This window comes from Schistocerca cancellata, chromosome 5 (assembly GCF_023864275.1).
Source record: "Schistocerca cancellata isolate TAMUIC-IGC-003103 chromosome 5, iqSchCanc2.1, whole genome shotgun sequence".
NCBI classification, from domain to species: domain Eukaryota; kingdom Metazoa; phylum Arthropoda; class Insecta; order Orthoptera; family Acrididae; genus Schistocerca; species Schistocerca cancellata.
The window spans coordinates 490165029-490190967 of NC_064630.1; the positions used below are offsets into that span (position 1 = coordinate 490165029).

At 42.0% G+C, this 25939-nt stretch overlaps 1 protein-coding gene across 1 annotated transcript in view; it reads right to left on the reverse strand.

Annotated features, from left to right (window-relative positions):
* Positions 1-3342: 3342 nt before the first annotated feature.
* Positions 3343-25939, reverse strand: part of LOC126187687 (lachesin-like) — a 542701-nt gene continuing 520104 nt past the window's right edge. The window contains exon 9 of the mRNA XM_049928927.1: positions 3343-4441. Within this exon, the coding sequence (XP_049784884.1) occupies positions 4356-4441 (86 nt within the window). The 3' untranslated portion in view covers positions 3343-4355. The remainder of the gene's footprint in view (positions 4442-25939) is intronic.

Sequence of the window (25939 nt, forward strand, 5' to 3'; positions counted from 1 at the left end):
GACTTCAAACTTAACACTTTCTCAAAACCTTGGAATTCCCGTAAGCGATATCTTGCCAGTATCACTGTAGATAACAGGTAAAAATTATAAAGATTCTCGAATCCCTGTATAGATGAACTGTCTGTGTACACAATTAAGCTCGTGCGGAACCTTCAGCGCGCGAGTTCTGGCCAATTTTTCTCGCTAATCTAAGGTCAACGGCTTTATACGCTCGACCGAAAGGCTATCAAGTTGGCAGTACAAGAGATAACGAGGGCTCTCGGGAGTTTTGTCGGCCATTGATGTTGGAGGTGCGTGGGAAGTGGTCGAATTAAGCGATCACGTCAAAGAGTACTGAATTAAAATCTATATTTAATGGGAACAGTGTTTATTGGTTAACATGTTCTTAAATGACGAACCTTCAGAAGCCGACGTCTGACATTTCTCGAGTTGGACGTTGACATTAAAGGCAAAGCAAAGACGAGCAGTGAGGTGGCAAGACGCGTTAAAAGTTGTGCTACGCTGAACGAAATGCTTAAGCCTCTAAAGACGATGACGGAAAACAAAAAGGGTAACAGGTCGTTCTAAACCGCAAAGTACTTTATTTGAGTTTGAATTTAATAGATTTATTCGCAAATACATTACAAAGCGAAGAAGTGATCTCTCCTCATAAGTAGTCCAGTTGTCGCACAGCGTTTCGAAATCATATTAAAATTGTTAAATTCCTCTTCACCGTAGTGGAATCCATTAATAATAATAGTAATAGTAATAATAAGTAGGGTGCTGTAAGTTGTGCGCCTCCGTAGAGAAGTTGCCGGGGCGGCTGACTGCCTTGTTGAGGACCCGGGTTCGATTCCCGGTACTGCTAGGGATTTTCCCCTTGGTGGGAGGATTGGAATTATCGCATCCTGTGACGCGATTTGCAGACGATGACACGGCGGTCGGCCTTACCGATGGACCCGTCAGAGCCTATAGACGCTGTTTATATTATGTGTAGTAAGCTGCACATTCCTCCTATGCAACCACATAAACATACAGGAAGAGCAAGAAAGAACTTCACAATTTTGGAATCATACAGAAATTTACTGAGATAGCTTACAGAATCGGTAGATTTGTCATTTTGTCGCATCCAAACTCATGTTTCACATAAAAGTGTCAAGTACCATTTTGGTCTGAAGTAACAGCCATTTGTGATGCAGCAAAGATCCTACCGGTAATCACTTTCTTCCCACACTCGTTGCAGCAATTCGGGCGTAACTTGTGTAACGTCAGCTAGATTCGATTTTTCAGGTTGGTTAAACTGTTAGGAGAGTATACACTCGGTCATTAATGCAACCCCAGAGAAAGAAATCCAGTGGTGTCAAGTCTGAAGAGCGAGGTAGACTTGCGATTGGTCCTTCACGGCCAGGCCATCGACCTGGGAAGCGATTATCGAGGCCACATCTCACTTCTGTGAGGACATGAGGTGTGCCAAGAGTAAATTGTAGGCCTGCTTGGAGGTTTTTTAGTGTATCCAGTGCGAAATTTACATCGAGCAGTTGCTGCAGAGTTCGTTTCACAAAACCAAAACACACATCGAGCACGCTCTGCACCAGTGAAAGTAGTACTCTGCCCTACTCTGGCGCTCCTGGTGGCGGAATTTCAAATTTGAGGTTGTTTACTTCAAAATGACATGACTGCCGATTTTGTAAGTTATCTCAATAAATTTCTATATCATTCCAAAATAGTGTAGTCTGGTTTGACTCACCCCGTGTTTTATCATGAATCATACAATACGTTTGGTTAACTGAAACTTTCCACATTACAAAATTTGTCGTTTATATAGTGCGGCACTGAGACACCAAACAAGAAGAGTTTGTCACAGCTGGTACCAGAAATACCGCGGACAGGAACATCGCTGCGCTCAAACATCACGCTGCACGCAATAATCACGCTCTCTGGAGCGGCAAGCGCCATCGGGAAGAGAGACTCTCGCTCAAATAACAGTGCACGAGCAGAAACTGTTTTGTCAGTTGCAAGTTGTAAGGCAGTCAGTCTTCTTAGGCGGTACCCTCAGACGTTCTTCGGGTCTTCAAGTCGTCGAGTGAGACAGGAACAGCGGCCGATAGATAGACACTGTTTAGTATTCGGCGGAATCAAACAGTAAATAGTATTGTCGTCTATGGATAGACTGCCTGCCTAGAAATTTAGCTGAAAACTGTTAGTTGGTATCTGTTCTTCGAATAGTACGTCAAGATAGATTAGTTTTCTTCCAGTTTTAGTTCAGAGAACGTTATTTAATTTGTGTTCAACGGAAGACAGATAGGCTACACCTGCATTCTGCAGTTGCTGTAAACACCGTTACGAAAGATGAATAATGTATTTTACTTTTCACTTTTGCGTGTTAGTTTTACTGTGTTTGTGCTGCCTTAGAACCGACGCACCTATCCTAGCAGGACACCTGCATTAGTATTTTTCAGGGACAGTGAGATTTTCATCAAAGTGGGCGCCCTCAATGCATAACAAATATTATATACAGGACACGTAACTCACTTAGAGTGTAGAATGGATATGTAACAACTTCTTAATGACTCGCTTCCAGTTCGACGAGTTGCTGTTTGTTCATGAAAAGCAACAAACTGAAATACCTCCACTTGCACTCTAATACCACTGCAAACACGAATACTATTTCTTCTAATTGGTACATAAAAAACACATACATGAAATATTTAAATTGTGTCTTGAAGCTGCAATTATTTAGAGAATAATTTACATTTGGCTCTAGATAACTGTATCAGTATTGTCCATAGAAACATTTCATTCTGGAAATAGCCAAAATTTAAGATTTCTGAAAGGCGCGTACACTTAAATTACGATCATGCTAATCATTCTGTTTTTAAAGATTGAGGTATCTAATTTTGTAGCTCTCATTCTGTTCTAAGTAAAGAACATGTTTCTTACACGTTTTTCTGCGCTATTGTGTACAGTCGGCATGGAGCAGTCAATGAACAGTGTTCCGCGCAATCAGTCCCCTATACGCAGATGTTTTAGATGTATTATCATAAATGTGTTATCATAAGAATACTTTAAGTTGCTATAGGTTTCAGAACTATTCTGTAGTGACAAAGGGAGTTCTTATAACAAGCTTATTATCATAATTATGTACTCTTATAAAGATTGTGTTGTAACTGACTTGTAACCTCGATAGTGTCGTTAAGATTACATGACACTGTTATAAGCACCTATCAAATCATCCACTGGAGGAGGAAAGAAAACGTCGATCCAATCAAATAAGATTACAGTAATCTTATATGCTGTGTTTACAAATAAAACGAAGTGAAAGTAGAAATTTACTGAGGTATGCTTAGAGAACACAGAGTGTAATAATATGCTTTATGATCCTTTTATTAGAAACTGTACGTGGTTTGTACATCTACAGCTAAGTGTATCGCACAAAACATACATCTCACAAATAATATTCCGGTTGTGGCACTTCCACGACTGACAGTTTGACATAATGGAATAATTGCCTTACAGCATTTTGGCATAAAATAATAATTTCCTGAATTTGAAATTGCAACATAAATACTAATAAGAGTCTTAAGGTTTTACCTACAACTTCCTTTGATGCTGCATAATGTAATGAGGTAAAGGTACAGTGCTATATGCTTGTCGAGGAGGAGGTTTCTATTCTCTCTAAATATGAAAGGCTTTACAAATTAAGTCTTAAAAGAATAACCTACAGGCGCCTGAGGCTTTCGTTGCACATAACTGTAGATATGATTTTGTCAAAACTTCTGATATACTTAGTGTACGCCTGTTTTTTTTCTTAAAGTGTCTTTCGTACCGTTCTGTCAACGACTGGCTACAAGACATTCCATAATCCATCAAACATAAAAATAAAGTTTATCGCATGCCATGTAATACTGCACCGCCACCAATTCTTTTTTTCTTCCTGCCAACCATTTACCGTAGGCTTTTATGGATGTACGTAGAATTTCATTAAATCTTGGGCGAATACCGAAAAAATATGCAACTGATGCAGACGACACTCCTGAGAAACACTCGCAACTGTAACTGGGGATTTCAGCGAAGTGTCTGATAAATATAAAAATTTATTCCTGTTTTCTAAAAAGCTTCAGGTAACACTTCACTTTCGTCTCAATGTCCACAAGTCAACACTCTGCCTATCCGTCGCACCCACGCTCCAGCATTTTCGTCCACCTAGGGAAACTGAGGTTTCCCCACTGATCGTTACGGATACTATTTCTTCATAGTCGTATTTAGCGTGTGAACGTGGTTTCTTCCTGTCGCTGCTCTTCTTGCTGCAGTAGTGCGAAACCACTTTTTCAATCAGCTGATGACGATCACCTGCAGGTACAGAGTATCTCCCAGTCCTAGCAGGAAACCAGCAGCAGCAGAAGGAGAACGGCGTGGCCCGGAAGCAGGGACACCGCTGGTGCCGCGCCGTCGTTGCTCGAGTCTGTAACACAACAGAGTGTTGTCAAGATTTCGCAGACCTTAACTATAATGTGTAAGGATACTCGTATGTACAATTTAAGGGGCTTTCAACAAGTAGCATAGCTGTACGTTGAGACTGTGATAATACAATTGCGGTGGTACAATATAAAAGAATGCTGATAGCTGTACTTAGTAATTCAATCAATATATTCCTGGGACAATATATTCTGACTGGGGATTCCCCAAAGCTCAAGCTTAGGTTCACCGTTCACCTAGTGTACGGAGTGAGTCAAAAAGAACTTTACAACTTGGGAACGATATAGAAAAAAATATCAGGTTTGATTCACGTAGTGCATCAGTACCTCATTCCGCCACCAGGGGCGCCATTGGAGTGCACAGTTAAAAATGGCTACTTTCACTTGTGCGGATTAGATTAGATTAGTACTTGTTCCACAGATCATGAATACGACACTTCGTAATGATGTGGAATGTGTCAGCTTAATAAAAGTTGTCTATACAAGATATTACATTACACGAAATATTACGTGACACTTAATATTTTTAATTTTTGTTGTGGGGGTTGGGGAAACTACTCACTTACTGTATACAAAAATTCATCTAATGAGTAGAAGGAGTTGCCATTAAGAAATTCTTTTACTTTCCTTTTAAATGCTATATGGCTATCTGTCAGACTTTTGATGCTATTAGGTAAGTGACCAAAGACTTTTGTGGCAGCATAATTTACCCCCTTCTGAGCTAAAGTTAGATTTCACCTTGAGTTATGAAGATCATACTTTGTCCTAGTGTTGTAGCCATGTACACTGCTGTTACTTTTGAATTCGTATTGTTAAAAACAAATTTCATAAGTGAATACATATATTGTGAGGATACAGTGAAGATCTCTAGCTCTTTAAATAAGAGTCTTGGATGAGCTCCAGCAATTATTCTGATTACACGCTTTTGTGCAATGAACACTCTTTTACTCATTGATGAGTTACTCCAGAATATGATGCCATACGAAAGCAGAGAATGAAAATAGGCGTGGTAAGCTAATTTACTGAGATGTATATCGCCAAAATTTGCAATGACCCTAATGGCATAAGTAGCTGAACTCAAACGTTTCAGCAAATCCTCAGTGTTTTTTTTTTTTTTTCAATTCAACCCATTATCAATGCATACACCTAGAAATTTTGAATATTGTACCTTTGCTACCGATTTCTGATCGAAGTCTATATTTCTTAATGGTGTCATTCCATTTACTGTGAGGAACTGTATATACTGTGTTTTGTCAAAGTTCAATGAGAGCCGATTTGCAGAGAACCACTTAATGATTTTCTGAAAAACATCGTTTACAATTTCACCAGTTAATTCTTGTCTGTTGGGTGTGATAGCTATACTTGTATCATCGGCAAAAAGTACCAGCTTTGCATCTTCGTGTATATAGAATGGCAAGTCATTAATATATATTAAGAGCAGCAGAGGACCCAAGACCGAACCTTGCGGCACCACATTATTGATTGTTCTCCAGTTTGAGAAACCACCAATTTTTTGCATATTATGTGAACTGCTTATTTCAACTTTCTGCACTCTTCCAGTTAGGTATGATTTTAACCATTTAAGCACTGCCCCATTCACACCACATCACTTGAACTTATCTAGAAGTATTCCATCCTCGCTGTATGTTTTAGTTTCATGACAAGAACTCTGCAACAACTTTTCGGCGTAAATTTCGCACCGAATATACTGCGGAACCCCCAGTCAGGCCTACAATTTACTCTTGGCCTAAGAACTTTGTTCAGACGACTTATTCACTTCGACACGATAAATAACCAGGTCATCCGCGTGCTTACGATTATGTCGAACAAGTTAGGGAGAGCTTAGTTTGCAGTCCACAAAAATCAACGCGACATACGTCTCGCGAGACTGGCATTCCATAAAAGACTGTTTGGTGAGTACTACGTAGACGTTTACACTTGAAACCATACAGATTCACATTGGCACAGGACGTCAGTGATGCAGATACGGTTGCTCGTGGAGAAATCTGTGCGAAAAATGTTGGATCAGATGGAAAACGACGAAACATTCCTGAACACAGTGATCTTCAGCGATGAGTCAACATTTCATATCAGTGGCATGGTGAACACCCACAACTGCAAAATATGGGCAGCGAATATTCACAAGCCATCCTGGAAAATGTTCATAACAGCCCCTAAGTTAATGTGTTTTGTGCCGCTAGCAAACTGAAAATGTACTGCCCTTTCTTCTACACAGAGAAAACTGTCACTGGGATTGTGTATCTGGATATTCTTGAAAACTTACTAATTTCACAGACCGATCAAGATCACCGAGATGCAATGCTGCACCACCTCATTTCCTTAAGGAAGTTCAAGGTGTCCTAGATAATCGCTTCCCAGGTCGGTGGATTGGTCACCTCGTTCCCCAGACTTGACACCACTAGGTTTTTTCCTCTGCGGGTTCATTAAAGACAATTTAGCCGACCTAAAAAATCGAATCTATGCTGACGTTGCCCAAGTTATGGCAGATTCTCTGCGGCAAGTGTGGGAAGAAATTGCTTTACCGCTTGGATGTCTGCCGCATCACAAATGGTAGTTACATCGAACCAAAATAACACTTGACAGTTCTATGTGAAACTTGAGGTTGTTTACTACGAAATAAACAAAATAAAACATCTACCGATTTTGTAAGTCGTAAAATAGTCACAGATCTTTTTAAAAAATCTTTATACAGATAGAGGCTGTCTTTGAGGCTATGTAGACTGTCTGACCAATTTTTAATTGTCCTATTATGGTCAAGAAAGCCGAAAGCGGTTCACGGCTAAATATAAAATAAATTTTATGGAAGAATTATACTTTGAATTTCAGTTTTTGATCACAAAGTATGTTAAGAAAAATTCCGCTGACAGCTGGAAAAATTATTCTTTTATTGATAAACATTACCTAAAGCCGCATCATCAGGTGCAACAATTGTAAAAGGTCATAGGGGTACCAGTCACTCCTAGTCAAAATATACCGCATCAAAAAACGTTTTGCATCACCCAGAACTCCAGAAGATAGACGTTGACTGTCGATATTGTCCCTTTGACTGTTCGAAGATGTCACTAAACCCGTCCAGAGATGTAAACAACCATGCATGAGCAGCGCCTATTAGACGGAGGGTATCTGTCAGCCGATCAGTTCCAATCATTCCACCAAGAAGGAAGTACACGGCTCGTGTTGTCTGTAGTTCAGCCATACCTAGACAGTCAATACCGCGGTTCGATCGCGTCCGCATGTGCCAGGAACGGCTCTCAACGAGGGAAGTGTCCAGGCGTCTCGGAGTGAACCAAAGCGATGTTGTTCGGACATGGAGGAGGTACAGAGAGACAGACACTGTCGATGACATGCGTCGCTCAAGCCACCCAAGGGCTACTATTGCAGTGGATGACCGCTACCTATGGATTATGGCTCGGAGGAATCCTGACAGAAACGCCAGCATGTTGAATATTCTGCAGCCACAGGACGTCGTGTTACGACTCAAACTGTGCTGAATAGGCTGCATGATACGCAACTTCACTCTCGACGTCCATAGCGAGGTCAATCTTGCAAACACGACACCTTGCAATGTGGTACATATGTTCCCAACAACATGCCGAATGGACCGCTCAGGATTGGCATCACGTTCTCTTCACCGATGAGTGTCGCATACGTCTTCAACCAGACAATTGTCGGAGACGTGTTTGGACGAGACCAGGTAAGGCTAAACGCCTTAGACACACTGTCTAGCGAGCGCAGTAAGGTGGAGGTTCCCCGCTGTTTTGTAGCATTTGTGGGGCCGACGTACGCCGCTGGTGGTCAAGGAAGGCGCCGTAACGGCTTCACGATACGTGTATGCCATCCTCCGACCGATATTGCAACCATATCGGCAGCATATTGGCGAGGCATTCGTCTTCATGGACGACAATTCGCGTCACCATCGTGCATATCTTGTGAACGACATCGCTCGACTGGAGTGGCCAGCATGCTCTCCAGACATGAACCCTATCTAATGTGCCTGGGATAGGTTGAAAAGAGTTGTTTATGGACGACGTGACCCACCAAGCATTCTGAGGGATCATGCCGAATCGCCGTTGAGGAGTAGGACAATCTGGATCGACAGTGCCTTGATGAACTTGTGGACAGTATTCCACGACGAATACAGGCATGCATCAACGCAAGAGGACGTGCTACCGATATTAGCGGTGTGTACAACAATCTGGACCATCACCTCCGAAGGTCTCGCTGTATGGTGGTACAACATGCAGTGTGTGGCTTTCATGAGCAATAAAAAGGGCGGCAATAATGTTTATGTTGATCTCTATTCCTGTTTTCTGTATAGGTTCCGGAACTCTCGGAAACGAGGTGATGCAAGACTATTTTTGATGCGTGTATTATTCTCTTAATATTGTCTGTTCTGCAATGATTGGCAGACAATATTCACTGAATAATATGCCTTGACCAGTAACGATGGGTTTACCTATGAGCTAAGGCTGTTGCACCTTATGATGCGGCTCCATACCGCGAAACTGGTGGTTTATCAGTTAAACAACAAGAGTTTTATCAGTTGTCAGCGGAATTCTTGCAAGTGACGGAATTTTCGATTAATTATATGTGACGACTTATTATTATCTTTAATCAAATTTTTAATGTGTTTAACTCGCAAGTAAGTTAAATAAAATCTGAGGCCTATTATAATTTTCAGTTATTATCCTCGTGGAGGAAACCTTTTTAATGGATAAGGAAGGTTTTTATATTGAAACCAAGCTTTTAACATATTTAGTATAGAACGTGATTGAAGGAAGACGGATGTTATAATTTTAAACTGCTATCCTACTGGTGTGCAAGTAGAAGAACGTCAGGCATTTATTTAGCAATAAGTTTCAATATACCATGTGTCAGTGTCGGGCGAGGAAACAAAGAGCCAACGTGACGTGTTTAGCTTTCTGCAGGCTTTTTCTGAATATTCCACGAGGAGAGGACCACACTGCCCAGTACCTCAGCCAGAACATCCCTTGGAAGAACGAGGGCACCATTTATCTCGAAATACTGCAATCTATTTCTCCTTATTCCGTCATGACCGTTACGAGAAACAAGTTATTTCTTCCGTTGCTGCGTATTACCTCCACTAGCTCATGACACTGAACACCCTATTAAATCAAAAATAAGAAACAGAAGGGAATTTGAAAGTTATAAAGGGTAAGGGATGCTCTATATAACCCCCCCTCTGACAAAGGGGAGGCGAAAGCAGTGGAAAATGTCACGTCCCCGCTACCGCTCTATACATGGGTCGAGCTCAGTAAGCACGTGCACTCTGTTCCAGCTATGACCTTCTCTACTTGCGGGTGAGCAACTGCTTTCGCGTTCACTTTCCTAACACATCATACATTCGTTCAATCTGGACAGCAGAGAATGGCCCACAATTTCTAGTACAAGCGGCTGCTCTCTAGCCAAAGCTTCGTCCTTTTTTAAGTTTTCGATTTTCTTTTGAAATTAATTAAAAATGCGTGGAAGCTACAAAATAAGGATAACACTCTTTTTCTTATAACTACGGTGGCCTCAGTTTTCATGTCGGTAACTTTTGTATCACTAATCGATACCTCACAACCGACTGCTACGGTCTTTTCTTTACCAGAAAGACGCTTTACAGTCGCCTGTCTTTCATGGAACACCAACTTAATCGTTTACTATGTGAATTTTCACATAGTAACTGAAGCAATGTAAGACTTTTCCCTAAGTTCTACGTTTATTAGTCTTAGGTACTAGGTGATTTAGACGTAGCGGTTGATAATGGAAGCAACACCAGAAAAATCAAGACTCTTTCATAGAATCAGTCGCCCTTAAAAAACCTGTCGACAGTGTCAAATTGTGCAAGATGTTTGAAATTCGGAGAAGAGTATCGGTAAGCTATACGGAAAAACGGGTCATATACAGTATGTACAAGAACCAAGATGGAATAATAATATTGGAAGATAAAGAACAAAGTGCTAGGATTAAAAAGGGCGTAAGACAAATGTGTTGTCTTTTGCCCCTTCCGTTCAATCTATACATCACCATCTACGTGATTACTCTGCTATACACAATTAAGTGCGTGGCAGAGGGTTCATGAACCACCTTCAAGCTGTCGCTTTACCGTTCCACTCTAGAACGGCGCACTAGAAACGCTAGCATTTAAATTTTGCTGTACGAGCCCTGATTTATTTTATCCTGATGATCATTTCTCCCTATGTAGGTGGATGCCAACAGAATGTGATTGAAATTTCATGAGAATATCCCGTCGCAACGAAAAACGCAATTGTTTTAATGATTGTCACTCCAATTCACGTATCATGTCTGTGACACTATCTCTCCTATTTCGCGATAAAACAAAACGAGCTGCCCTTCTTTGAAATTTTTCAATATCATCCGGCAGTCCCAGCTGATGCGGATCCCACACAGCACAGCAATACTCCAGAATAGGGCGGACAAGCGTGGTGTAAGCTGTCTCTTCAGTTGTGTTCTGCCAATGAATTGCAGTCTTTGATTTTTCTCTACCCACAACATTATTTATGTGGTCGTTCCACCAGTTTAGGTTATTTGTAATTCTAATCGCTAAATATTTAGTTGAATTTACAGCCTTTAGATTTGTGTAACTTATCGCGTAATCGAAATTTAGCCAATGAATCGCAGTCTTTGATTTTTCTCTACCCACAACATTATTTATGTGGTCGTTCCAGTTTAGGTTATTTGTAACTCTAATCGCTAAATATTCAGTTGAATTTACAGCCTTTAGATTTGTGTAACTTATCACGTAATCGAAATTTAGCGGATTTCTTCTAGTACCCATGTGAATAACTTCACACTTTTCTTTATTCACGGTCAATTGCCACTTTTCGCACCACACAGATATCGTATCTAAATCATTTTTCAGTTCGCTTTGGTCATCTGATGACTTAAAAAGACGGTAAATGACAGCATCATCTGCAAAAAATCTAAGAGGGCTACTCAGATTGTCTCCTATGGCGTTAATCTAGATCAGAAACAATAGAGGGCCTCTAACACTTCCTTGGGGAACGCCGGATAATACTTCTATTTTACTTGATGACTTTCCGTCTGTTACTACGAATTGTGACCTTTTTGACACGAAATCACGAATCCAGTCGCACAACAGAGGCGATATTCCGTAAGCACACAGTTTTGTTAGAAGATGCTTGTGAGGAACGGTGTCGAAATCCTTCTGGAAATGTAAAGATATGGAATCAATTTGACATCCGCTGTCGATAGCACTCATTACTTCATGAGTACAAAGAGTTAGTTGTGTTTCGCAGGAACGATGTTTCCTGAATCCGTCCTGACTACGTTTCTTCAATAAATCGTTTTCTTCGAGGTACTTCATAATGCTCGAATACAGTATATGTTCCAAAACCATATTGCAAATCGACGTTAATGATATGGGCCTGTAATTCCTCCTTCCTTTTTGGGTATTGGTGTGACTTGAGCAATTTTCCTGGTCTTTAGGTACAGATCTTTCTGTGAGTGAGTGGTTGTATATAATTGCTGAATATGGAGGTATTTTATCAGCATACTCTGAGGGGACCTGGCTGGTATACAATCTGGACCAGAGGCCTTGCCTTGATTGATTTAAGCTGCTTTGCGACACCGAGGATATCTACTTCTATGTTTCTCATCCTGGCAGTTGTTCTTGATTTGAATTCAGGTGTATTTATTTCGTCTTCTTTGGTGAAGGAGTTTCGGAAAACCATGTTTAATAACTCTGCTTTAGTGACACTGTCATCAATGACTTCACCGTTGTCATCGCGCAGTGAAGGTATTGATTGCGTCTTGCTACTGGTGTGCTTTATATATGACCAGAATATCTTTGGGTTTACTGCCAGATTCCGAGACATAGGCTCGTTTTGGAAATTATTAAAAGCGTCTCTGATTGAAGCACGCGCTATATTTCGAACTTCTGCAAAACTTTACCAATCTTGGGGATTTTGCGTTCTTTTAAATTTGGCATGCTTTTTCCGTTGCTTCTGCAACAGGGATCTGACCCGTTTTGTGTACCATTGGAGATATTTATCACCATTTATGTGGTATATATCTCTCAATTACCGTCGATAAAGTCTCTTTCCACCTTTTTTCTACGCTTACGTGATCAGATCGGAAGGATTGGAGACTATACATCGAAGAAGCAATGATGGAAATAAAAAACAGGCTTATGAGAGGAATTCAGATTCAGTGTGGAAGGATATCAATGACAGGATTCGCTGATGACATTGATCTCTTCAGTAAAAGAGAAGAACGATTAGAGAATCTGTTGAACAAAGTGAACAATCTAATGGGTACAGAATATGGACTGGGAGTAAACCGAAGATAAACGAAAGCAATGCGAAGTAGTAGAAGTGAGAACAGCAAGAAACTTGACATCAGTATTGGTGATCATGAAGTAGATTAATTTACGGAAGTGTGCTGCCTAGACAGCAAAATAACCAATGACGGAAGAAACAAAGAGAAATAAAACGGAGACTAGCACTGGCAATAAGGACATTCCTGCCTAAGACAAGTCTAGTAGTATTAAACGCAGCCCTTAATCTGAAGAAGGAATTTGTGAGAGTGTACGTTTGGAACACAACGTTTAACAGTAATAAGACATGGACTATGGGAAAATCGGATCAGAAGAGAATGGAAGTATCTGAGATGTGATTGTACTACAGAGGAATGTTGAAAATTAGTTCTACTGGTAGGGTATGGATTGAGGAGGGTTTTCGCAGAACTGGCGATTATATGGAAAACACTGACAATAAGAAGGTACGGGATGTAGGACATCTATTAAGACATCGGGGAATGACTTCCATGGTACAAGAGGCAGCTGTACAGGATAAAAGCTGCGAAGGAAGAAAGAGATCGGAATACATCCAGCACATAATTGAGGGCGTAGGGTGGAAGTGCTACTTGGAGATGAAGAGGTTGGCACAGGAGAGGATTTCGTGGCGGGTTGCATCAAACCGGTCAGAAGACAAAATATTGGGAGACGCGAGAGGCGTTTGTTATAATAGTCGTGAATTCGTTCGCGTGGGTAAACGTCGGAGAAAATCAAGATGACATAGCCACTGAATTTGACTGATACGTCACTAGACTGTCAGCAACATAAAAGGCGATTTGAGATAGGAGTGGAATATCGCCAATAGCGCGATTTCACGTTTCCGTAGATGATTTCAGAAAAGAAGAAACCTTCAGCGGCCATACTTACAAAAGTACGATAGAATAACGGGGCATCGAAAGCTCCGTCTTCCGGGAACGAGTCCAGAGTCTTACCACCAAGTGAATTTCTTCAACGCACGCACTTACGGTATTTCCCAAATTTATTGTAGCCATTAGTGTGCTAAATTCAGCATATAACTATGAATATATTCGGTCCACTTTTTTTATTTTTTTCAGGATACTCCACCCGGCCCTTGAGAAATTGTTTCTCGCCTATGTGATCGATGATCCAGCGTTCTTCACTCTGGCCTGCCGTCACTGAGTCTTTGCATGCGACCTTTAGGAGGCTTCTCCCGTCTTACGTAACACACTCGCTGCTGTCGCGTCGTGTGATTGATGGTCTCATTAAAGAGATTTATCGCAGATTCTCCTCAATATTGTTCACGTTAGTTGAAGCTATATTTTAGTCCAATCATATTGCTTTTGTTCCACTGGGCCCTTTTTCCTGGTACACAACGTCTGACAGAAATGAAACATGACTCCTCGTGGTACTAGATGTAAAAAAAAAAAGAAAGAATGGTCACAGTCCAATGTCGAAATAGACTCTTGCATTAATACGCCGTATAATGTAGCCTCCTAGTCTATCAGTCTGAGTTCTTTTATGGTCATGTGTACTTATTTCCAGGAGAGAAAGGTTCTGCACCTTCAAGGACAAGGTAATTTTATTGACAAGTGAAGTGACAGATACTACACATTGCAGGACTACATGATTACAAGTTCAGACCAAATGAAACATACGTGTCAAGTAAAGCACGTCCAAACAGTCCCATCAACACACGTTGTATACCCCTTCCTTTCCCCCACCCCTCCTCCCTTAGGGCGGCAGCGCCGACGTGTATGGCTCTGAGCACTGTGGGACTTAACTGCTGAGGTCATCAGTCCCCTAGAACTTAGAATTACTTAAACCTAACTAACCTAAGGACATCACACACATCCATGCCCGAGGCAGGATTCGAACCTGCGACCGTAGCGCTCGCACGGTTCCAGACTGTAGCGCCTAGAACCGCTCAGCCATCCCGGCTGGCGCAGACGTGTATTCTGTCATACAAGCTATAATAGAGATGATGAGTGGCATTTTGTCCAAAGCAATTTAAGCCTTTTGTTGCACTTCTGCAATGGTTCTATAAGTCCCTGGAAAATGAGTAAATTCACTTTTGATGGTGTCCCGTATGTATTCAGCTGGTGAGAGATCTGGTGATCTTACTGGCCAGGGCCGTTGTTGCACACTACGAAGAACACGTTGCGTCGAAGCAGAAATATGTATGTTGCACACTACCAAGAACACGTTGCGTCGAAGCAGAAATATGTATGTTGCACACTACGAAGAACACGTTGGGTCGAATCAGAAATATGTAGATGTTCATAGTCCTGCCAGAGAAGCACATCAACTGCCTGTCGAAGGAATGGCAGTAGGATGGAGAAAACAGCCTTTGAAAAGGTAGTGTGCACTGGTTGGTTTACCTTGCACCGAATGTGACTGCGATTTATGACTGGAGACTCCCAGCACCATGAAGCCTGGGATGGGACCTGTGTGTTGTGGGCGAATTCACTTTGAAATAGGCAGCCCACCAAATATACACCATACCCGATTACGTCCATCCTTCGTATAAGACAGAACCTGCTCTCATTACCGAAGACAACAGAGCGCAGTTCTACCCCTCAGTCAGCTCTTTCACGACACCGGAGTAGCCATACTTCTCGTTGTTGTAGTGTCAGTGGTAGCCCGCCCAGGCACAATTGTGTTCTTAATTCTGCTGCAAGTAGGCGGCTCCAAATGGTCCCTGATGAAACAGCAGATGCAACATGCGCACGGATTTCGTCGCTGGATAATGTTCGGTTGGCCACCGCTGCTATCACACACAATGCGCCGATCTCGACATGGATCTGTACTAGGCAGACGTCCAGAGCCACAGAGAGATTCTTCCCAACATGTGGAGCAATCCATCGATACCTCTGTATAGCTTCCTGCAGGCCTACATTGCGATCTCGTTCAAATGGCTGGAGCTGTTCAACAGGGAGTACGTACTCGTCTGTGGCGCATGGTTGCACTCCAGAATTAAAATTGCAGTCACTGTTCTGCTTTTAACACAGCATAGTTAGTGCCTGCAGGGTCTAAACTGCACGTTAACAGACAAGCCTCCTGAAGCCATCTGATTGCCGAGGACCATGACAGAGGAATCACTAACATCACAACCGATCGAATACACATATGATACGCAGGTGCCGCTGAACACATTCCCTGAGGGTGTTGAATTTCTGCCCGCAGTATGCAGGGCGATTTTTTTCACGGTGTACGAACTCTAGGGATTGATCGATAGGAGGATACGGAAAAAAGGTCGAATGAACCTATTTCCGGGAAGGAATTTTTCCACGCTAGATACCATTTTATTTTCTTCAGGATACTCCACCCGGTCCTTCAGAAATTGTTTCTCGCCTACGTGATCGATGATCCAGCTTCCTTTCCTCTGTTAACTTCACTATGTGCATACATTGTTACAGAGACTGTGGTTTAATAAGCTCTGTACCATGTAGCCACAGTCATAGTATGTGTTGAAAATGGTTTCCATGTGCCTCAATGCCGGTGGCTGTGGCCGAGCGGTTCTACGCGCTTCAGTCTGGAACTGTGCGACAGCTACGGTCGCAGGATCGAATCCTGCCTAGGTCATGGATGTGTGTGATGTCCTTAGGTTAGTTAGTTAGCTTTAAGTAGTTCTAAGTTCTAGGGGACTGATGACCTGAGACGTTAAGTTCCATAGTGCTCAAAGCCATTTGAATTTTTTGTGCTTCAACCCGTGCGTGTAAGCGCCGTAGTATGTTCTGTCTCACACGTTCAGATCGGCCATTTTGCAACCAAACAATGTCAAAGGCAGTGCCTCCACACCTGGAATTGGCTCTCCGTACACTGTACGTTTGAGATGGCCCCGTAATCAGAAATCGCACAGGTTGCGATCCGGTAAACGACCAGGCCATGCAACTGAACCTCCTCGTCCGATCCATTAACCAGGGAAGACACCATTGAGATGTGTCCAGTCGTTAACGACGAAGTGAGCTGGAGTATCATCATGTAGCAGCCCCATAACCCTCCGAATCATCAATGGCTCTTTTCCCAGCAGAGGAGGAAAAGTCACCTGCAAGAAAATCCGATAGTTCCGGCCTGTTAGGTGATGTGGGAGGAAGATTGATTCTAAGTGCGGCCGCCAATTATCCCGGCCCACATATTCCAGCTGCACCTATGCTGATGATTGTCTGTCACCATACCATGGAGGTCCTGCATACTATACCACGGATGACGGTTATGAAAGCTGAAGATACCAATCTCCACGTAAAGGTGGCCTCATCTGTGATTGATGACACAAATCCAGCAATCGTGGTTACCTGGTGAAGAAACCAATGACAAAACTGCTCACATTGTGGAAAGTATGTCGCTAGTAAGCCCTGCATACGCTGTAAGTGATAAGGGTAGTAACAATTGTCATTGAGAATGTTCCACACGGTCGTCTGGCTTATCCTCTTTTGGCTGGCCAACTGCCTGGTACTGAGAGGGCAGTCGCCTTCCACTGTGTTAATCACTTTTTCTCCAAGGCTGGTTTGTGAACAATTCAGGTACGTCCTTCATGATTTCCTGCTTCCTGAGATAACACTGTCTCAGACAAACGGCGAAACACTTTTGCAAATATTGAATACTGTGGTTGTTGAAACCATGCGTACTGTAACTGTGGCTGCATGGAACAGCGCGTATTAAACCACAGTCTCTGTAACGAAGTATGATTGAATAAATGCTCCTTAGCATAGAATCCGTACATTTCCGGACATTAGATCGTTTTGGTTCCGTTTCCTCTCATCGTTCAATCCCTATCGTTTCTACATGGTGGAAAAAATCACCCTGTATATACACTGAGGTGACAAAAATATGGGACACCTCCTAGTATCGTGTCGGACCTCCTTTTAGTCCTAGCAGTGCAGCAGTTCGACGTGACATGGACTCAACAAGTCGTTGGAAGTCCCTTGCAGAACTACTGAGACAGGCTGCGTCTATAGCCATCCATAACTGCGAAAATGTTGCCCGTGCAGAATTTTTGGCACGAACTGACCTCTAGGTTATGTTCTGTAAATCTTCGATGGGATTCATGTCAGGCGATGTGAGTCCCCTAATCATTCGTTCGAATTGTCCAGAATAATCCAAAAATCAATCGCGTTAAGTTGTTGGCCAGTGACATGACACATTGTCACTATAAAAATTACAGTGTTTTTGGGAATACGAAGTCCATGAATGGCTAGACATGATCTCCAGGTAACTGAACACAGGCATTTTCATAAGCAATGAAAGCTTCATTTGAACCAGAGGACCCCATCCATTTCATGTAAACACAGCCTACACCTTTATGGAGCCACCAACAGCTAATACGGTGCCTTGTTGATAACTTGGCACCATGGCTCCCTGGGGTCGGTGCCAACCTAGAACCCTGTCGTCAGCTCTTACCATGTGAAATCGGTACTCATGTGACCAGGCCACGGTTTTAAATTCGTCTAGGCCCAAACTGGAATGGTCACGATCCCGAGAAGAACATTAGACATATCGTGTTGTTAGCGAAAGGCGCCCACATTGGTCATCTGCTGCCGTAGCCCATTAACGCCGTATTTCACCATGCTGTCCTAACAGATGAGTTCGTCGTACGTCGATATCTGCGTTTATTTCATGCTGTGTTAGCACTGATAACTCTACGGAAACGTCGCTGCTCTCGGTCGTTAAGTGAAGGCCGTCGGCAACTGAGTTGTCCGTGGTGAGAGGTAATGCGTGAAATTTTGTGTTCACGGCACACTCCCTACACTGTGGATCTCGGAATACTGAGTTCCCTATCGATTTTCTAAATGGAATGTCCCATCTACCATTCAACGTTCAAAGTCCGTGAATTCCCGTCGCGCGGCCATTATTACGTCGTAAAACACTTCACATGAGTCACCCAAGTACAAATGACAGCTCCGCCATTGCACTGCCACTTTATACCTTGTGTACGCGATACTATCGCCATCTGCATATGTGCATGTCGCCATCGCATGACTTTAGTCAGAATGCAACAGCCTCAAGGACTGTGCTGAGCGCTATTTACAGGGTGCCTCCAAAAATACCGACAAGCTCTAGGGACGGGTTCGTTACACCAAAACAAGAAAGAAAATCTCTAGTATATAACCGCTGTAGAAGGCATGCCATGAGAGCTATGAACACTTGTTCGTCTACTATACTGTGAAACAGATCTCTTTTATTCTAGTTTTACATGTCTTGGGAGGAGATAGTATTAACGAATACAAGAAAAAGATTTATAGTAAACATGGGCTCTAAAATGCATATATTAAGAGCTATGAACACTTGTTCAGTAGAAGAAATGTGTTTCGCACTAGCAAAGATGGACTGCTCATATCTCTTAAGGTGTGTGTTTGGGACTGCATGTATACTGGACACGTTTACCTTGGTTTTGGTGTGTGCTAGCTGTTCCCAAAATATGGAAAGGAAAGTCCTACAATAGAAGAGATCTTTTACACAGTATCGAAGATGAACAAGTTTTCATAGCTCTGAAAGTACGAGTATTAATTTTAGAGCCCATATTTACTGAACTTTTTTTCTCGTGGGACGTCCTATGCATTTGTCCTTGACCTTCTAACTGGTTTGATGTGGTATGTCACAAATTATTTTCCCATATTACCCTCTGCATATCAAATAAGCATTTGCAGCTAACGTCCTCCGTTATTTGTTGGATGTAATCTAGTCTCTGTCTTCTACTACAGCTTTTACCCTCTACGACTTCTTTACGTGCCGCGCAAGTTATTAGTTCCCTAAAACACGTCCTTTCATGCTGTACGTTTCTCTTGTCACTGTTTTATACATATTCGTTTCCTCCCAGATTTTCTCAAATTCCTATATTATGAGCCCACATAATTTTCAGTATATAAGGGGCAGTAAAAACAAAACGAGAGAGATGAAGAGAAGTGAGTATACTGTTTATTATTTCAAAAGTAATGGTCGTAACTGTTAATAAATTTATCCCATCGTGAGACAAGGCGGTCAGTGTCTTCATAGAAAAATGTTTGCGATTGCTTACAGATCAATGACTCTACCCAGACGTGCACCGCTACGTCCGGAACAAATCGATGGCCACTAACGTCTGCGGGGCTCAAAAATATGGAAATTGCGTGGAGAGAATCCGGGACTGTATGGAGGACGTGTAAGGGCCTCCCAGCAAAACGTCTGCACCGTACTCGAAACTACCATGACAACATGCGGGCCGGTGAACAGCAGAAAGGCACCAGGCTACACATTTGAATGACTGAACTATCTCCTACTGAAGAACACGATGAAAGCATAGAACGTCAAAAAGGAATAAGAAAGGTGTGTAAGAATTACTACGACGTGCAAAAAATGACGATTTTCTGAAGCCTTCTGGAAATGTTTATTAACTTCTCTGCATTACTACTTTTGCTAGAGCGTAGCATTAAAATTATTTTCCTCAAACTGGAAACGGCAAATGGAGTTTCGAACACTTCGGTAGCGCAAGGAGAGTAGTTCATAAACCCTCGACTGGTTGGTTTTTAGAATCTTATAAGTGTTTTTGTTTTTTTGTTATCTCTCTGTTACAGTGTACTGAACATTTCGAAATTTTTCTTCATGCGCTTCCTGTTATTAAGGAATCGAAGTAGTGAGTGTCCAGTATTGCTGCAATTAGTGAAACATCATTTCCAGTTTTGAAGTATTGTTTCAGAATTGTACTTCAGCAATCAGTGCAAGTCTGATACGTTTATCTGTCGAACTGCATGAAAAATGAGACTAATTTGCTGTACATTTTGTTAAAGAAAATCTGTCTTCGACATCCCTTGTAGAGAATTACTATTTGTATAGCTACTATCTATCTCCCGAGTATTTGCTCAGCGAACCACTATCCAAATTTGCTTCTTCTATTATTGATATCGTCACAACTCCATTCTACAGACCAACCCTCCTCACTTCATTGTTTTTCGTGCTTTTTCCTTGACTATACGCTTGTTGATTTCAAAAATTATTCGTAACAATCAAGTAACATTCCGCATCAGGATACTGTTGTGCGTATTAAAGTGCTCTGTATATTTACGAACACTACTTTTACAGTTTGTAGTTTGCATTCTCCTCCTCATTCTGTATTTCTTTTGTCTTCTGTTGCGACCCTTTAAAGTATTCTCAGACAAAGTCAGTGTCATTTCCTTCAGTACTCTTCGGAATTTCCATCATCAAATATTCCTTTTCATGCGTTTAGAGACTTCGTAGTCTCTTTCTGCGTGGACGATTCATTTTCGGTTCCCCAGTTACACGCAAAACGAATAAATTGACGTACTTGGAGAAGTAATATTCTACTTTACAATTCCTGATTCTTCGTCCAAATTTTTTAACGCCGTGTGCTGTGATGGTACATTTTCTTTAATTATTATTCCTTTTTATCTTGATCTACAGCTTTCAAAACACAGAATTAAGATAATTAGCTCACTGTCTATCATTTGACGTACTAGGAGTGTTTGTAATGCCAGCACATCAGAATACAAAACAAGTCTTCAGACTAACGATATGTGTGAATTGACTTCCATTTGCTACAGTTCCCTTCTGTTCCTTCGGCCAAGCGACTCCATTCGTTGCTCGACCTCATAATTATGGTGACAACTTCATCCAATAATAACGGAAATGAGTTTCAGTTTTACCTTCACGTGTACTGCAAAGATTTATCATTTCCCGTTGCACAACGAGAAGTTTAGTTTGAATACTAACAGCAATCAAATAAAATTTAATTTTCGAATAAACGCTTTTATGGGGAAGGAAGGACCATATACCCAAACACTGAAAAGAATAACCAAGAAAAGAGTATTAAAACGTGGAAAACACTAAGCGCTAATGACTATTATAATAGCCGGTGACGTTTGAACTGGGCACTACTAGAACACATGTCTCTAAAATGAGAGGATAAGCACTTCAATTCATGGAAGCTACAGGGTGTTTCAAAAATGACCGGTATATTTGAAACGGCAATACAAACTAAACGAGCAGCGATAGAAATACACCGTTTGTTGCAATATGCTTGGGACAACAGTACATTTTCAGGCAGACTAACTTTCGAAATTACAGTAGTTACAATTGTCAACAACAGATGGCGCTGCGGTCTGGGAAACTCTATAGTACGATATTTTCCACATATCCACCATGCGTAGCAATAATATGGCGTAGTCTCTGAATGAAATTACCCGAAACCTTTGACAACGTGTCTGGCGGAATGGCTTCACATGCAGATGAGATGTACTGCTTCAGCTGTTCAATTGTTTCTGGATTCTGGCGGTACACCTGGTCTTTCACGTGTCCCCACAGAAAGAAGTCACAGGGGTTCATGTCTGGCGAATAGGGAGGCCAATCCACGCCGCCTCCTGTATGTTTCGGATAGCCCAAAGCAATCACACGATCATCGAAATATTCATTCAGGAAATTAAAGACGTCGGCCGTGCGATGTGGCCGGGCACCATCTTGCATAAACCACGAGGTGTTCGCAGTGTCGTCTAAGGCAGTTTGTACCGCCACAAATTCACGAAGAATGTCCAGATAGCGAGATGCAGTAATCGTTTCGGATCTGAAAAATGGGCCAATGATTCCTTTGGAAGAAATGGCGACCCAGGCCAGTACTTTTTGAGGCTGCAGGGACGATGGGACTGCAACATTGGGCTTTTCGGTTCCCCATATGCGCCAGTTCTGTTTATTGACAAAGCCGTCCAGGTAAAAATAAGCTTCGTCAGTAAACCAAATGCTGCCCACATGCATATCGCCGTCATCAATCCAGTGCACTATATCGTTAGCGAATGTCTCTCGTGCAGCAATGGTAGCGGCGCTGAGGGGTTGCCGCGTTTGAATTTTGTATGGATAGAGGTGTAAACTCTGGCGCATGACACGATACGTGGACGTTGGCGTCATTTGGACCGCAGCTGCAACACGGCGAACGGAAACCCGAGGCCGCTGTTGGATCACCGGCTGCACTAGCTGCGCGTTTCCCTCTGTGGTTGCCGTACGCGGTCGCCCTACCTTTCCAGCACGTTCATCCGTCACGTTCCCAGTCCGTTGAAATTTTTCAAACAGATCCTTTATTGTCTCGCTTTTCGGTCCTTTGGTTACATTAAACCTCCGTTGAAAACTTCGTCTTGTTGCAACAACACTGTGTTCTAGGCGGTGGAATTCCAACACCAGAAAAATCCTCTGTTCTAAGGAATAAACCATGTTGTCCACAACATACTTGCACGTTGTGAACAGCACACGCTTACAGCAGAAAGACGACGTACAGAATGGCGCACCCACAAACTGCGTTGTCTTCTATATCTTTCACATCACTTGCAGCGCCATCTGTTGTTGAAAATTGTAACTACTGTAATTTAGAAAGTTTGTCTGCCTGAAAATGTACTGTTGTCCCAAGCATATTGCAACAAACGGTGTATTTCTATCGCTGCTCGTTTAGTTTTTATTGCCGTTTCAAATATACCGGTCATTTTTGAAACACCCTGTATAACACCTCTTTATGACAAAAAATTTTAGTTTATACACATTCGAAAATTTACAGAAACGGTTCGCAACGTTCGTGTCACTCTCTAATAAACATGTGGACGACTTTTCTGTTAGGTCTGTAAACCAAAAGATCATCTGCAGAAGTGCTTGGACAAAAATAAATATCAACACATGAAAACCTCCAGGTGTTATTGTGAGGACGAACTTCTATAAACTAAATAACTACATGTAATTTAAAGGAAACCTTTCTGGTAGTTAATTCTTCGTGTAAAAAGTAGAGCTTGTATAGTGCATCCATGGCGTGAGCTGATGCTAATGCCGCAATTAATGTAATCTCTTCCAAGTATTCTCTGTTGGGGACCCTTACGTTTCACTTCCCGTCCCTATTGACATATTCGCGTGAGAACAACGAAGTTGTACAATACTCCGTGCGGCTGTCGTGAGTAAGGAATAACTGATGATTAATTGGCGATCACTGAATACCATATTTTACACAAGTGTCGATCCCATTTAATTTCAGTCACCGATTTCTTCGTCGCTGGAGATAAAATATATACATATGTGATGTTTTGGGATGTAGGTACAATTATTGTGATTGTTTTACCTTAATACTTACCCATTTCAGAGTGTTAGCTTTTCTCTGAGTCTAATCGTCTTCCCGAAAAAACATTACATGATTTACTACTTGGTGTATTCTACGCCATGAAATGGATTACGCCTGTCAGCAGAGTCTACCCATTTTTCATCCACGTTTCCACACTTTAATACCTGACCTGCCGACCAGGGGGAAATAGACATTAATGATCTGTTTGTGGCACGCCCACTTCGAGGTACTACTCAATTTAAACACATATTACCCATAATAGCTATAATTATTAGCCTGCAAATGAAGTAAATACTGATGTAATGTTGATCAGTACACTGTCCTCAAGTACAAGTAGAAATATCTGCACTTATACCCCTAACATCGTATATCTAACGTGAACCCAAAATCTTCTGACAAACCTCCAGAGATGGTAGTATGGAACAAAATCTGAAAAACTGCTAGTGGACATGAGTTCTAAAGCGCATACCTTAAGAGCTATGAGCACTTCTTCACTTCGCTACTCTGAAACAAGTGGTGCTCGTAGTTGTTAAGGTATGAATTACAATGCCCATGTGCATTAGACTTTTTCTAGTTTTGGTTGGTACCTCCTCTGGAAGTTTTTCGCCACAGTTCGGATTCACCTGTGTACAGGTTGATTCAGATGCCTGTACCTGTGGGCCTTATGCAACCCACAACGTCTTCAAACATCACGTGTGAGATTCCCATATTCTCTCGCCCGCTACGCACAATCTCTTAATCCTACAGAAAAAATGATGAGAACCTTTTTGTAGGAAATGTAATTTAGTTACATTTTGTACTTCGTTACGTTTTCGAGTTATACAAGGAAAACGCATTTAAGGCCACTTTTGTACGTTTTCCTTGAATAACTCGAAAACGTATCTCAGTGCAAAATTTAGACGCATTAAATTTTTCTGTAGGAAAAGTAATTTGCAAGTAGCGAGAAAGGGAGTAAGAAACTTGTGCGTATGGTGTCTGGTGTTGCGGGTGCGTAATACCCAAGCCAATATACACATGGTGACTATGCCGGATACAAGAAAGTGACAACATGACAGTCGCACAGCTTCTCCCATAACAAGTTTTCTAAATTTGCGCAATAGGGTTTCTTGATAGCTGCGTCTTCTTTCTTCTAAGGATTCCATATAATTTCTCCAAACATTTCCCAAACAGTTTTTACCCTGTCGTATGGCTTACACCGACCTGTCTCTAAACGCGACGTCTGTTGTCATGTCTAGCTGACAGAGCTCCAAACATGGGAGCCATGCTGTAGAATAGATCCTATTGGCTTATTGTATGCAAATTCCTTTGCAGATGCACTGCATTTTCATGAACGCCTCCAAAAATCTACATCTGTATCTAAATCTACATCTGCATCTATCTGCATCTACATGTCGATGAGCGTGTGGGAAAATCGAACAAGTACTGTATATCTTTCCGTACTAGTTCCGATTTTATGTGACCATCCTATTATATATTACTTGTTGGTGTTCAAGAAAGAAAAAAATTCTATGAAGCAGGACCATGCCCATGTTACTGGCCTATCTGCAGGCAGAGTGCAGTTTTCCTTCGCCACCGCACTACGAGGAGTTCGTAGGTCAACCTATCGCCCTGTACATTTTTCACCCACAGGAAAGATCACCGGTACTGATTTAACAAAAGGCTGAATGGGACTGCGGCCCTCCTAGAGGGACTGAAACCAGAACAAATCCACACGCTTATCTGAGACTAAGCCTGGGACCTCTATTGCTTTAGTCTAGTGCTGTATCTTTTAGTATACTGGACTGTTTTCTCATTACCATGGAAGGTTCAGCATTTCGGTCTGAGACAGAGAAGGAGTTGAAATCAATCCGCTATAGATCTAGAGTATCTGATTACAAGATTACTGACGAACATCTTGAGCATGTCACTTGTGGAGTTATATAGCATGGTAACCAGAGCGGCTAGTCGTGGCAAAACCGAATAGCGTTGTTACTGCGCCGATGTACATTTTAAAGTCACAGCTTCATCGTCAGGACTGCCGTTGTCAAGTAAAGACTTTCATTACCATGTCTACCCGACAGAAACTCGAATCTGCGACTCAGGTCGACATTT